The 16,123-nt window shown below is 35.0% G+C and overlaps 2 protein-coding genes and 1 pseudogene across 2 annotated transcripts; 2 read left to right on the top strand and 1 right to left on the bottom strand.

The window, feature by feature from the left end:
- Window positions 1–1,810, bottom strand: part of LOC107694427 (ATP-binding cassette sub-family E member 1-like) — a 17,924-nt pseudogene extending 16,114 nt beyond the window's left edge.
- Window positions 1,811–1,888: 78 nt separating this feature from the next.
- anapc10 (anaphase promoting complex subunit 10) lies at window positions 1,889–5,867 on the top strand. Its single transcript, XM_016494118.1, has 5 exons — window positions 1,889–2,060; window positions 3,183–3,302; window positions 3,415–3,505; window positions 4,714–4,834; window positions 5,463–5,867. The coding sequence occupies exons 2-5, from the start codon at window positions 3,188–3,190 to the stop codon at window positions 5,691–5,693; spliced, it is 558 nt and encodes a 185-aa protein (XP_016349604.1). The 5' UTR covers window positions 1,889–2,060; window positions 3,183–3,187; the 3' UTR covers window positions 5,694–5,867.
- Window positions 5,868–8,390: 2,523 nt separating this feature from the next.
- On the top strand, window positions 8,391–14,295 carry LOC107694412 (uncharacterized). The gene is made up of 8 exons (XM_016494100.1): window positions 8,391–8,722; window positions 9,559–9,891; window positions 11,905–11,925; window positions 12,207–12,286; window positions 13,069–13,174; window positions 13,307–13,420; window positions 13,633–13,818; window positions 13,958–14,295. The coding sequence occupies exons 1-8, from the start codon at window positions 8,689–8,691 to the stop codon at window positions 14,020–14,022; spliced, it is 939 nt and encodes a 312-aa protein (XP_016349586.1). The 5' UTR covers window positions 8,391–8,688; the 3' UTR covers window positions 14,023–14,295.
- The last annotated feature ends 1,828 nt before the right edge of the window (window positions 14,296–16,123 follow it).

Consider the following 16,123-nt stretch of genomic DNA (forward strand, 5'->3'; position numbering starts at 1 on the left):
ATGCGCTGCATTATTTTGCTCATTGCGCCCTCCTGTGGCCTCGGGAAACAAGTCAAAAGTTTCCTTAAGACTTATTTAATCTGCATATAAAGTAGATATTCGTTTAAATTTTATTTTCTGTTTGACCGTGTAAAAAATGTATATATATATATATATATATATATTTGTTGTTTGTCTTAATAAAGTGGGCAAATAAAAAATACAGTGGTTAAATTTAAACATTTTTTCTATCGCTCTGTTTTAAAAAAGGTCAATAATTATTGATACCGAACGATATGAAACATATATCGTTGATATATTTTTTAGCTATGTCACCCAGCCCTACATCCATCCCTTCTTAAAAGTCTGTAAAAGGCTAGCCTCCCCTGCGAGGTTTCTTTTCTCAACACTCCTGCCTCCACCGACGAGCCACCACTGGTCTGGAGAGCAAAACCATCTCAAAACCTGGGGCACGTTCAAGCTCAAACCGGTGTGCACCGTTTTGCTACGGTTTCCGGTTTGAACGACATGTTTCCTAACACAAAGAATGGCATTCTCAGCTGCCATAGTTGCAACTCTTGCGTCTTCAGAACTGTGTTCAACGCACCACCGTTTCCGTTAGAAAAACGTTTTGCACCGTTTTTGTCGGGGCTGAACGCAGCCCTGGTCTGGTTAGGTGGTTTACTGAGTCAGAGTCAGTCAGACAGCTCACCATCAGGATGAATGAGGTTGCAGAGTTGCCATATTTGACAGTGCAGCACTGGCATCACGTGACAACTCCTTTAAACACGCAAACACTACACTGTCATCCCACTGAGCGCATATATTAGTCATTTAATTACCAATTAGTCATTTATCAAATGCTTTCAAGTAACGTGACTCATTGTGCACTTGTTACAGTCCTGCTGGAGTATCCTAGTGCTGTCAAACGATTAATCGCATCCAAAATAAATGTTTTTGTTTACATAATATGTGTGTACATGGTGTATATTTATTATGTATATATAAATACACATGCATGTATACATTTAAGAAATGTATGTTATGTTTATTTATTTGTATATAAAATAAGAAAATGAATATATAAATGTATAAACATGTAAAAATTTATACTGTACGTGTGTATTTATATATACGTAATAAATATACACAATATACATGCACAAAAGCTTTTTATTTTGGATGCGATTGATCGCGATTAATCGTTTGACAGCACTAGAGTATCCTGAGTTGTACTGTCTTCATCAAGCACTCAATAAATAGTAATAGTCCACAAACCTTTAAATGAGATTCGAACCTGCAACCTTTCAATAGCCAGACCACATTAACAATCAATAACCCACACATTCCGAACCAATTGGATCTGACCACTCCCAAATAGACAGCCATTGTTTATACATCGTCCACGAAAATTACATTCAGAGTTCAATTTAAAACAGTTATAAATCATTTTAGATTGAAAGATTTAATCATATTGAATACGTGGCGACTTTTCGCGCGCCTGTGGGAATGCAAGAATTTACCTCAGAGACGTTCCCCCTTTATTTCACCCCAAAACCAAAACATTATTTCACTCGATCTTTCTGAAACACCTGCTTAGTTATAAAACACTCCGTTTAGAGCGACGTTCATTTGATTTTAGTGGAAACCGGAGGCATTTAAATGTAAACAAAGAAGAGGCCTCGCGCGAGACGATGCGCTTTTTGTCCGTCAAAATACCTGTCAGCGTCTGTTTAATTATTATAAAACACCGCTCACCTACCGCTGATGGGAAGAACGCAGTATAACGCGTTAATAAGCGGAGAATGTCTTCTTTCTGTGTGAAGAAGAGATGAACAGCGCGAGCTGCTCCGGCGCAACACCGGTAGCAAAGATGGCGCCAGAACGCGTGACGCAAAAGGGACGCGACGCGATCGAAAAGCCTGACGCATTCAGAGCGCGCCAATGCCGGGCAAATGCGAGCAGCGTGTGGGTGTTTACGATTGTATTTTACCCCCTTTTTAAGAAAATGATGCTACATTTATGTTAGCTGTGGAAACAGAAGTAAGAAGACACTGTTGTGCGAGTGTTTTTCAGTGCCGGTGAGTGACTGCGGTTTGTTTTGCTATAAAGATTAAAGGTAACGTTAGCTGTTTTTGATTAAACTACCTTGTGTTATTGTCAAATTAAATCTTCTAGTCGTTTTTACATTTGAAAATGTGTTTATTATGTGGTAAGGTATATTTGTCATGGTACTGTGAGATATGTGTATAAATACGCCTTACAGTTGAGTCTTCTTAACCATGTTCATATTAACGTTACATGACTATATATATATATGTGTGTGTGTGTGTGTGTGTGTGTGTGTGTGTGTGTGTGTGTGTGTGTGTGTGTGTGTGTGTGTGTGTGTGTGTGTGTGTGTGTGTGTGTGTGTGTGTGTGTGTGTGTGTGTGTGTGTGTGTGTGTGTGTGTGTGTGTGTGTGTGTGTGTGTGTGTGTGTGTGTGTGTGTGTGTGTGTGTGTGTGTGTGTGTGTGTGCCAAGCATCAAAACAATAATTTTCCCCCGTACATTACAATGTGTCCTGTTTAATTATATTTTTTCTGAGTAAAATATAACTATATAATGATAATGACATACATTTTTACCATGATTTACAGAAGACATCCACTAAAATTTCATTAATTTTAACAATAGTTACAAATTTTGTCAGCCATATTTAAGAATCATTAGATGGCATTAAAAGACTTCATTTATGAATCACATTGCAGGCCCAAAAACTAATTAAGTGACACCGTCCTTCAAACCACTAGGTTTTCCTCATTTGTCAGCGACAGGTTTTAAACATTTTAAATGTAATAAAATAAAATAAATTAAAGTATATATATATATTTTTTTTTTGTATTTTTACATACATATATCTTTTATGCTGAATGATGAAGGAATTTATTTAGTCATTTAGCAGAACTCTACATAGAATTATAGAATTAATTACAGAATTATACATGTGTGTGTGTGTGTGTGTAAAATAACATTTTAAAAATTCATCTCAAAATAAGAATACCATAGTTTTAGTGTTTTGTTTTCATGCTTTTTTCTGAGTGAAAACTCCACATTTATGTAAAATGTATCTGTAAACCAGTTCTATAATTTCAGTGTCTTTTATACTGTCTGTGGGTGTTGTTTAATTCCATTTCTTCTGTCTGTCTTCATTTTCACTCCTCAGTAACCATGGCGACGGCCACTAAAACCCCCCCAGGTGCAGATCCCAAGCAGCTGGAGCGCACAGGTACCGTCCGAGAGATCGGATCGCAAGCCGTGTGGTCGCTGTCCTCGTGCAAGCCAGGTGTGTGTGTGTCTTATTTATTCTCTGTTTTTGATCATTGCACACCTGATTAATGCATCTTTTGTTTTCCTCTGTTTACTCATTCATTCATTCGTTCTGTTTCTGTGTGAAGGGTTTGGAGTCGACCAGTTGAGGGATGATAATCTGGAGACGTACTGGCAGTCCGATGGCTCTCAGCCACATCTAGTGAACATTCAGTTCAGGTAGAGACACCATTAGCCACTCTATGACCTGACTGACCAATGCACTGATAAATCGAGATATTGGTCAGGGGTCGATTGATCTGACGGTATTTTGATACTGTTGTTTACAGCTAATAAATATGTGTGATTGGCTGGTTAACATGAATGTTTTTTGGTTCAGTTACAAAACATATATAGTATATATTAATTCATATATATATATATACATAATATATTATTAACTTAATTAAAATTTAAAGTCCTAGAAAAGTGGAAAATGATTATAGGTTCGAGGAAAAATCATGTAGGTTTATTTTTTTGAATGTATTTATAGAACACTAAAATATTTAACTGATTAAATTATTTAGGTTGTGTGTCTGAAATATATTTTTAAAATCCTTATTCAGTAATAAATTAACTCTAAAGGCCATGAAAATGCACGGATCAATAAATATATTTTTTGAGTACTTTACTAAAGTACTTGATTGAACACAGGTTTTTTTTTTATGTACCTCTCATTGATTATTATTAGACTTGGTTATTATATCATATATATAATAATAACCATATAAGTATAATAACCATATAATAATCATATCGCCAGCACCTGACAAACTAATACTAGCACTTACCTATTCTATTCTGTTCTATTCTATTCCATTCTATAAAAAAAAAAACCTAGCTATGTGTACTGTGCTAGACTAACTGAGACTTGTCACAGCACTTGTATACCGTTGCTCTCTCGTTCGTCTGATTGCTTCTATTGTTCTCCTCATTTGTAAGTCGCTTTGGATAAATGCATCTGCTAAGTGATTAAATGTAAATATATAAAAACATTATGTCTAGCAACCATCCTGCTCTCTAGATGTTCATCAGCCACTAAAAAACATATCAGACACTCTTTACATTACATTTTTAGTTACGTGCATACTGTATTATATTTAGAAAACAGTAAAGTTGTTTCATGATGAATATTATAATGAGCACTTTTCACAAACTATATGTGTTGTATTTATATAAAAAATAAAATGAAAAAAACCTTGCTATGTGTACTGCGTTAAGCTGAGACTTGTTATAGCACTTGTATATCATTGCTCTTTTGTTGATTTTGATTGCTTCCATTGTCTTCATTTGTAAGTCGTTTTGGATAAAAGCATCTGCTAAATGACTAAATATACAGTAAATGTATTTGAATCAGACGATGTTTCCTCTCTGTTGTGTCCTGTTAGGAGAAAAACAACGGTGAAAATGCTGTGTATTTATGCCGATTATAAATCGGATGAGAGCTACACTCCCAGCAAGATCTCGGTCAGAGTGGGAAACAACTTCCACAACCTGCAGGAGATCCGGGTACGAGACACAGATCACATCACAGTCATAACATATAAACTCAAATACTTGATTCGTCTTTTGTGGCATTTCATGGTGCATTATTTTTATGCAATATATTTTATTATTTTTATAAAATATTTTATATAATATTTTAATATCTAGAACCATAAAAAAATATTTTAAATAAAATAAACATTAACTGAAATAAAATAAAAACTTAAACTTTTCTCATTTAATTTAGTCTAAATTGTAATAAAATGATAATTGAAATAAAATTATTAAAAATTAAATAGAAAACTAATAGAAACTGAAATTAGCAAATTTTTAACAAATAGTTAAAAATTAACTTCTTATTCTGTGTGTGTGTGTATATATGCTAGATTAATAAAAACTATATCAATAAAATATATTAATAAAAAATAAAAATATATTTATAGAAGCTATAATAGTATCTCAATGATACTACAATAACACTAGGGTATCTTTCTTCTTGCATAGTAAAATAATTCATAACTCAAATTAATGTTCCATGTCCATTTATTGATTTATTTGTTAAGAAATCATATAATAAGCATAATAAATTGAATTTTCACAAAAATAAATCCTTTCATTGTGACTGGAGCGTTGTTTGTGTGTGTGAGAGCAGCAGTTGGAGATGGTGGAGCCAAGCGGTTGGATTCACATCCCTCTGTTGGATCTGGTGAACAATCCCATCAGGACCTTCATGATCCAGATCGCCGTGTTGGCCAACCACCAGAACGGGCGGGACACACACATGCGGCAGATCAAAGTCTACACGCCCGTGGAGGAGAGCTCCATCGGCAAATTCCCACGATGCACCACTGTAGACTTCATGATGTACCGCACCATCAGATGACCCGAGCTTCTGCTCGAATGGACGGACTGAGGTGCAGACTTTGCCTTTCCGTAAGACTGTTCTAGAATTAAATGGTTTCAGATGGTTTAAAATGTGTTTTGTAAAGAGAACAGTTCAAAGTTCAGTTTATGTAAATGCAAATCTACAGGAAATAAATGTGTTTTTTTTTTTTTTAAATGAAGAAATCCTGTCCTGTATCTCTTGATGCTGTATTACAGCAGGGTAGATCGGTTTAGCTTGCTTTATTCAGTTGTCATGGCAAGCGGATTGATTGCTCAATTGCACGCCCTTCTACGCAACTTTGCGGAAACATGGACAGGTATTCATCAGTCCCAGGTTGCTACAAAGAGCCCTTTTGAGGAATAACAAGTTTGTAAGCTTAATGCCATACAGACATAAATATTCTTATTTAAACATCCAAACATATTCAATCAGGTAAGGAATAGAGATTTTATGCTTTTATTATCATTATTATAACATATTTGGGTTAAAAGTGTAGGATTTATAATGTACAATATGTCAAGTCTTGCATTTAGCACTTGTAGTTCACATTTAAACATTCAAAATTTTAGTTTGGCAATTATTAGCATGCAAATATCAACAAGCATATTTAGATGATCAATCAGGTAAGAACATCCATCTGCATTTATTATCCTTATTAATTGAATAACATTTTTGGGTTCAAAGTGTAAGATTTATAATGTAAGATGTAGTGCTTGTAGTTAACATTTAAACATTCACACAAATCTAATAGAGATGTAGTTTTATTATTGTTATTAATAAAATAATATTTTGGGTTAAAAGTGTAGAATTTATAACGAGGTAGGGCTGGGTTTTGACAAATTTCACGATTTGATTCGATTCTCATTCACAAGCTTACGATTCGATTCGATTCAATATCGATTATTTTGGATATATATCAGTAGTATATGCCCAATTTTCTTATGCTGTAAAATATACATGAGAGTCAGTTGGTACTACTGTACATTATAATATTGAAGGTTAAAATTGACTGATTTGTGCTGTACAACTACTTAAATTGCACGTAATTAAATTTTTATAATTAAGGATTGAACTGAGGCGCTACAGCGATCTGTCACTCCACATTAAACAGCGCCAAAACGGCATTTATTGTTTGAATACTGCAATACAGATTCTGAAATCTGAGAATACACAATGCGTATTGCGATTTATTGGATGGGAGGTGTGCTTCAATGTTCCATCCATTAACTGAAAACAGGCTAGACTAATCGATTCTTGGGATTTAGGAATCAATATCGTTTCGTAAAAAAATCGAGATATCGATATTTTGTACCCAGCCCTAATAAGACATACTTGTAGTTCACATCTAAATGTTCAAACAAATATATCAGGTAAGGAAAAGAGATCTAGTTTTATTATCATTATGACATTTTTGGGTTAAACGTGTAGTATTTATACTATATGATATGGCACTTCTTGCATTTAGTACTTGTAGTTCACATTTAAATGTTCAGGTACGCATTCAAAAGTTTAGTTTGAGACACTAAGCAGCATGCAAATATTGACAAGCATATTTAGATAATCTATCAGGTAAGGAATAGAGATCTAGTTATATGATCATTATTAATGAAATAACATTTTTGGGTTAAAAGTGTAGGATTTATAATGCACAATATGGCACTTCTTGCGTTCAGTACTTGTAGGTCACATTTAAACATTCAAATGCATTCAAAAGTTTAGTTTGAGACACTTAGTAGTGCGTAAATATCGACAAGCATATAAAGACTGTATTAGGTAAGGAATATAGATCTCCTTTTATTATGATTATTAATTGAATACCATTGTTGGGTTCAAAGCGTAGGAGTTATAATGTGAGATGTACTACTTGTAGTTCACACATTCAAACAGTTCAAGCCGGTAAGAAATGGATATCTAGTCTTACTATCGTTATTAATGGAATAACACTTTTGAGTTAAAAGTATAGGATTTATAATGTAAGATGTAGTACTTGTAGCTCACATTTTAACATTCAAACATGCATGAAAAAGTTTAGTTTGAGACACTTATTAGCATGTAAATATCGACAAGCATATTTAGACAAGTTATCAGATATGTCTGCTGTGCCTTTTTTTTTTTCATTTTTGTCTTATCTGCTGTGCCATTTTTTAATGATCTACATATTCACTGATTTTTATTTTATTTTTTATTTTTTTGCATTGTTTCATTGCCTTTAAATGTCACCAATTGTTTTTTAGTTGGGCTTTACTTGTCAGTCAATCAGTCTTTTGTGTAAGTGCAAACTTCATGCTCAAACTTGGATAAAAAGGTCAGATCAGTACACAGTTGTCCACCAGGGGTTGCAATTTCGCAAGATTAATGCACACTACAGTTTAAAAAAAAACTAGTAGCCTACCTACTTGGATCTCAGCATGCATTTTTTTAGTTTTTGTAAAATAATCCATGTCAATGAAACACAAGTCAAATCTTGCTAAATGTCTTGTTTCTTTGTATTAGTGATTTAATTCTAAATCTAATCATGCTTGTTATGCAACTATATTGGCACCCCATTATTTTAAAAATATAGAAACAAACTACAGCCTGTTTGTTTTAGCCCCCAATAATTTAAACGTGCATTCAAAAATTTAGTTTGAGACACTTAGTAGCACATATATATGGTAAATCATATTAAGACTATTCATCAGGAAAGGAATGGAGATCTGTTTTTATTATCATTATTAATGGAATAACACATTTGGCTCAAAGGTATAGTATTTATAATCTAATATGATGTCACGTCTTGCATTTCGTGCTTGTAGTTCCAACTTGAACTTCCTCTGAATGGTTAGAAAAGGTGCATGTTTGCATGTGTGTCTCTGTGCTGCTGGCATCCTGTTCTGTCCCCGCTGTGGTTTGCATGATTCAAAGGCAATGATGACGACGTGTCAGAGAGCAGAAAACTCAGTTTAGGTGGAGATGGACTGTTACTATCAACCAAAGTAGACCAGACTGAAAGATGCGCACTTACTGTATACTTCCACACATTTTTGGTGAGTTACTTTACATTCTTTTACCAGATGTTGCAAAAGTTTTTTTTGGGAGTAGCCTATGAGCAAGGCTTGTGTGAACTAATATTTAACAATGTTTATCCTGTCTGAAAATGTAAATCTGGAAAAATAAACAAAAAACAGCATCTATTAAAACTTAAAATCTGTTAAATAGAAAAATACCAAATAATTTTTTTGTTGTTGTTGTATTTATTGGCTTTGTGCATATAAAAGTTGAAAAATATCTTCCTATCCACACTGTGACTGTCTTTTCCCATAAAAACTGAGATCTCTTTAATATCAATTGTTTCCCCTTGATGGCAATGAGATTAAATAAAGAGCAAATGCTGCTCAGGTGTTTCTTGAGGAAAAAAATCACGTCTCTTCTAGATCTCGACAATGTGCTCACATTTGCAATCTGGAGGCAGATATTTGGGATATGAATTCAATATGAACGATTTCTCATCAAATTCGATTGAATGATATTCACATTCATTTTATAGCTCTATAATCTTATTTGTCTATCATCTGTGTCTGTTTTTATTTTTCCTAATGGTTGTTGAAATGTCATAAATGCTGAATTTAATATATATAGGCACACTTTCTTTTAATGTCCAATTCTCACTATAAACTACGACTTTTGCCTTAATAAACTCCTAATTGGCTGCTTATTAATATTTAAAGGGTAGTTGTTAAGTTACGGTATTGGGTAGGTTTATATGCTTATGCAGAGTAAGGCATTAATATGTTCTTTATAAGTACATACAATATGCTAGTAACATACATGCATGCTGTTTCTTTTGTTATTAATGCTTTGTCCTGTTTTATTATATTTTCAGCTGCTCTTCTCTTGTGCGATTATGGGATGTTCTCCATGCCATCACCATCTCCTTCAGGGATGCCCACCAATGCAATATCGAACATATCCGACTCTAACACTACTGTGACGACAGCAAAATCAGTAACAGTCGGGAATGGCTCGAGCACGTTAGAATCTGGCTTAGGGAAAAATCAGTCAAATTATTTAAATGGTATGGCTGAGAGCAGTAGAGACGATTTTGAGACTGAATCTGAAAGGGTGAACGGAAGCACCAGCAGAGTGATCTCTTCAACAGCACGTCCAGAGAGCACCACAAGCAACGTGAAGCGCCATACTACTCAAGAAAAAAAAGGTTGGAGGATTTCTAATGATCTGTTCGGTGGTTCTGGGCAATGGAAGTTGTTGTCTCTTTACTATAGTATTTTAAGACTGTGTGTCTCTGAATGCCCGTTATTACTTTCGACATTCTGTCGTTTATTTGTGTTGTAAAGGCCGTTGAGCTTTCTGCAGAGTCTGAGCGCTAAACCAGCAGTCTAGATAGTGGTTCGAAGGGCTCATATTGGCAGAATTAAAATTTTTCTATTATAGTTTACATGCATTACATGCAATATTTCCCCAGTTTAAAAAGGTCCTTTTATTGAAGCTTCAAAAATTACTCGCTTTCAACTTTCTGACATTAAACAGATGAACACACATTTATGCTACTGGTCCAAAGTTTAGAATAATTAAGAATAGGGCTGTGCAATTAATCGCATGCGATTGTCATGCGCATCTCGTCAGTAAAGCCGGTTCTGTGATTAGTAGTAAATCTCCATCACCTGCTTTCAGATGGAGCGGCATTTACTACACAGAGCCATAGTTCACTGACAAGCTAGGCAATATCACGTTCATAATCGCAGATGAATCGCATTCGATTATGAACACGATATTGCCTAGCTTGTCAGTGAACTACGGCTCTGTGTATCAAATGCCGCTCCATCTGAAAGCAGGTAATGGAGATTTACTACTAATCACAGAACCGGCTTTACTGACGAGATGCGCTTGAAAATAGTCTCTTCTACTCACCAAGGCTTAATTTATTTGATCAAAAATACAGGAAAAACAGTAAAATTGTGAAATATTATTTCTATTTAAAATAACGGTTTTCTATGTGAATATATGTTAAAATGTAATTTATTGCTGTGATGCGCAGCTGAATTTTCAGCATCATTACTCCAGTCTTCAGTGTCACATGATCCTTCAGAAATCAGTATAATATGCTGATTTGCTGCTCAAGAAACATTTACAGTTGTGCTGCTGAATATTTTTGTGGAAACAGTGATGCATTTTATTTTTCAGGATTCACTTTTTTTTTCACTTTTGATCAGTTTAATGTGTCCTTGCTAAATAAAAGTATTAATTTCTTGATGCTGAATTAACACTGGAGTAATGATGCTGAAAATTCAGCTTTGATCACAGCAATAAGTCACTTTTTAACATATACACTCTTAAAAATAAAGGTGCTTCACAAGGTTCTTCACAGCGATGCCATAGAAGAACCTTTTTGTCTAAACGGTTCCATAAAGAACCTTTAACATCTGAAGAACCTTTCTGTTTCACAAAAGGTTCTTTGTGGCGAAAGAAGGTTCTTCAGATTATAAAAAGATAAGAAAGAGATGGTTCTTTAAAGAACCTTTGACTGAATGGTTCTTTGTGGAATCAAAAATAGTATCGCTGTGAAGAACCTTGTGAAGCACCTTTATTTTTAAGAGTGTATTCACATAGAAAACTGTTATTCTAAATTGTAATAATATTTCACAACATTACAGTTTTTTATATATTTGATCAAATAAATGCAGCCTAGATGTGCAGAAGAAACAGTTCAAAGACATTTTACATTATTCCATACTTTTAATCCATAGTGTACATATCCATGATTTGTGATAAAGTCTGTAAAATATTTCTTTAACTAAAAAAAACCCACTATAAATAATAAAAAGCCAGTTTTGTTGCAAAAAATGGATAATTTTAAATGCATACAGTAGTAACTAAAACACAAGATGTTTCTGACAAGTTGAGAAAATGGCAGCGCTGACAGTGTAAAGTGTGCTTTCAGAGCAGCTCTGAGATCTGAGCGGTTAAAGTGTGAGTGGGTGTGAGATTCGTCGTGTTTCTTGCTTTCTGAATGCAGACTTACCACAGCAGCCAAATCTCTCTCTCTCTCTGTTCTATCTGAATGCACTTTGTGTGTGATTACAGCAGCGTGTTAGACTCACACCAAAGCTCTGTTTTAAAAATGATTTCTTCATAACTGCGTGCTCTCAAAAGCAGATGTTTATTATTATTGTTTCTCAGTGTATCTCAGTGTATCGTTGCTCTGTTTCAGATTCAGCATCAGATACAGGAGGTGAGCTTGACTCTCTGCACATCACAGCATCTGCTTTGTGGAAGATGAGAAACATCCTTTCTTCTTGCCTTACCAGGCTTCATTAATTTGATCAAAAACACAGTAAAAACAACAGCATTTATTTGAAATGGAATAGTTTCTGTAACGTTATAAATTTCTTCACTGTCACATTTGATCAACCTGTTAATTAATTTATTAATTAACCTATTAAACCAATTAATTAACCTATTCCCATTATAAACTGAGAACCACAACAACAGATCTCTGTGTGTTTTTGACAGCTATCATCATTTTGATCATCATCCTGATCCTGATTGGTTTTCTGCTTGGCATTTTGTATTGTCTGAGAAAGAAAGGAAGGGTAAGATTTGATACGTTATTTCATTTTGTACATTTAGGATCTGTTACAAACCCTAGTGAGCTGTTTGCCATGCTGTCTTCTGGCTACATAGACGACTCTCTTCTAAGGTAGTTAGTTAAATCTCATAAGAATGAACTTCTTGCCATTGGAAGGGAAATTGAGTAAATTTCCTTTATTTAAATTATTGTTATTGATATTGAATCAATTAAATCACATACATCAAAGAGGGTCACACTGTCATTTACTGGCATTTTGAATTTTTACCATTTTGAATTGAATCCCGTATTGCATTTTATTCAATAAAAATGTTAATAAATAAAATGTAAAAAAATAGTTCATTTTAATATTATTTATTTTTTATTTTTTTATAATTGATTCACTAATCCACTTCCATTAAATAGGGTCACATTATAATTTCTTGTTGTTTTAAAATTCTATTTTTATCAAATAATAATGTTAATAAATACATTTAAATAAAAAAAAAAATCATCATTTATTTACCCACCTACTTTTCACATGCTTTAAATACTCTTTAGGTAATATTAATTATTATTATTATTGAATTGCTTAAATCACTTACATCAAAGAGAGTCACATGGTCATTTCTTGCAGTTTTTTTATTGTATCCTGTATCGCACTTTATAAAATAAAAAAATTGAATAAATTATGAAATTAAATAACATTTAACATACTTGCATATATATTTTTGGGGGAATTTTGCATACACACACTAATGTGATCTACTGTATTCTAATTGCATAATTCTTGCATTGTGATTGTAGAGTTACTCATTTGATCTGACTCGTGTCGACGTAGTTGCCAATGATTACGTTGACACCCCGCTCAGGAGCGACCAACAAGGCATAAGCTATGAACAAACTAACAAAGGCAAGTGTGAATGCAAAATTAGTTACGCACCTGGATATGAACTTTCTTGATTTAACTGTGTGCAGTCTGGTCAGAAACCTGCAAATCTACCTGTAAGTTTTGCTTAATCTTTCTTTATGTCTTTCTGCTCAGATCTGCCTGTGTGTTTGGACTATGTACAAGAGGACAAGTCAGAGGAGAAGACTAATCCCAAAGCAAATGGGTCTGCAGAAGAGGAAACTGAACAAACACCCACCAATGAAAATGGTAAAGCATTTTCCAAACCGCAGCATTTGTACATTGTTTTGGCAGCATTGCATCTGTCATTTCAAGCAAGCTCTATAGGCTTATAATTTAAACCCTTCTCTCGATGGCTGCTTTTTCCAATCTGTAATATCTTCAGGGACATGAATGAGTTGTAAAAGTTCACTTTGTTGTGTTCAATAGTGATGATAATCTTCCCGTCTATTATCTTAAAGATTATCAGAATGTTCCAGAAGAGAACAGTTTCTCTTCAAACTCGAGCTTGGCTGCACCCATGAAGAACGAGGAGTTTAACCTATACCTAAATCTGCTTGGAGGTGAAGCTGACTTAAACGATTCGACCGAAGCTGAAGCCACCGATACGGCGCAAAATGAAAACAACAATAATGTCAGTAATGCTGGTCAGTATAACCAAAAAATTTACCAACGTGCCTGTAGAATGATTTTTGGCCTTTTTATGTTTAAAAAATTACAAAAATTAGGTCTATGCATGGGTAATGTTGTAAGTTTACAGTGTCACTATGTTTTTCTGTATTACAGGGCGGGGAACAGCAGAAGAGATCTTCACTGAAATCAGTCTAGACGAGCCAAAGGAACATGCATAGTGTGTGTTTCCAATGCAACAGTCAAGATCTCGGGTGTTTGGTACCTAGATTCAAACTATATCTGTTCAAGATGCCTTGATCCGGACTATATGAGTGCAAAAGCATCCTTTTGCCATTCTCACTTCAAGTTCTGTTTCATCTACTGTTAAAGGAGATTGTATACTGTTCATAAAAAAAAGAACATTGAATCATTGGTTAAAGTTTATGTAAAAATTGTTAGTATACAAATTCTGTATAAAATAATTTGTGGCTATAATAAACATTCACTGTAGAATGCACTGTGTAATGCAATGCACTTGTGTGTGTGTGTGTGTGTTTGACTGATGCCTGAAGCTTCTTCATTAACATTCATTTGAAAGTTTCCTTATATCCCTTTAAACATTTGTTCAGCTGAAGGTGATGGGCACAATGGGGAAAGACACAGAGAAAGAGCTTAAATACTCCTCGTCTTCCTCAGTTTAGAGGGAAAATGGTCATATAATTTGCTATACAGTATATCCACCATGCTTTGCTTCTGTTTGCCACATACTGGAAGCCTGCCTTCCAGTCAACAAATCCCAAACTTAATGCTGAATCTGTCGTGCAGGTTAATCATAAGGTTGTTGTGCCTCTGGACCGTCTAAACCAAGCTCTTTTGCTTGGGGATCGGTGCCACTTTAGTGTTCTTGACCAAGAACCACTGGCTCAAAGGCTCGGTGCTAAAATGCCAAATAAATTTTCTTGTTCATTTCAGAAAGGCAAAGTGGAATATGTGCATTTTGGATCCCCAGTTGCTGGAACAGATCAGGTTAGGTTGCAGCTACGCTATGACACCCAAACAGACTCCATCATTGTCCCAATCGCATTGCAAATAGTTTTGGCGTCGAACACAAAGACCGCTGTGATCCTCAACCATCCCCTATTGGTCGATAAATGAACCAGCTACAGTAACCCCATAACCAGTGTTGGGGGTAACGCATTGCAAGTAAAGCAAGTTATGTAATCAGATTACTTTTTCAAATAACTGGTAAAGCAATGCATTACATTTAATTTACAAGAAAGCATATGAGTTACTTTTTCAAACAAGTAACACCAGTTACTTTATTTTCCCATTCATTGACTGACAGCTCTCCTGTCCCCATGTTGAGAGAAATCAGGAGTAAGTGCAGAGGCGCTGTGTGAACATGACGTTACTGCAGTTCTAGACTAACTCATCTCATCTGCACAAAAACAGATTCAGTATTCTTCTAAATTAATTACAGAATTTTCATTTTTGGGTGAACTATCCCTTGAAAGCGCATATCATGAATCATTTTATTTAGATTGAAACTTCGGAGCGGGTTTGCGAATCATTTCGCGAGTCGAAAAATTTGTGATGCGTGCTCCGAAGCCCCGATCTGAAATTCGTGAATCATTATTCAGACCGGGACTTCGGAGCACGGATCGCAAATCATTTGCTTTAGATCGGAACTTGTTCATGAAACTTGATTCAGATCGGGACTTCGGAGCACGGATCGCAAATCATTTGATTTAGATCGGAACTTGTTCACGAAACTTGATTCAGATCGGGACTTCGGAGCACGGATCGCAAATCATTTGATTTAGATCGGAACTTGTTCACGAAACTTGATTCAGATCGGGACTTCGGAGCACGGATCGCAAATCATTTGATTTAGATCGGAACTTGTTCACGAAACTTGATTCAGATCGGGACTTCGGAGCACGGATCGCAAATCATTTGATTTAGATCGGAACTTGTTCACGAAACTTGATTCAGATCGGGACTTCGGAGCACGGATCGCAAATCATTTGATTTAGATCGGAACTTGTTCACGAAACTTGATTCAGATCGGGACTTCGGAGCACGGATCGCGAATCTTTTTATTTAGATCAGAACTTTGGAGCGGGTTCGCAAATCATTTCGCGAATTGAAAGATTCGTGATATGTGCTCTGAAGTCCTGATCTGAAATTCGCGAATCGTTATTCAGATCGTGACTTCGGAGCGCTGAGTGCGACTCACTTGATTTAGATGGGAACTTCATAGAGCGGATCGCGAATCTTTCTTTCTTTCTTTATTTTTAATCAAACAGTACAAAACATCAAACCATTAAGGCAGTACAG

Source organism: Sinocyclocheilus anshuiensis, unplaced genomic scaffold (assembly GCF_001515605.1).
Source record: "Sinocyclocheilus anshuiensis isolate Anshui unplaced genomic scaffold, SAMN03320099.WGS_v1.1 scaffold1826, whole genome shotgun sequence".
NCBI classification, from domain to species: domain Eukaryota; kingdom Metazoa; phylum Chordata; class Actinopteri; order Cypriniformes; family Cyprinidae; genus Sinocyclocheilus; species Sinocyclocheilus anshuiensis.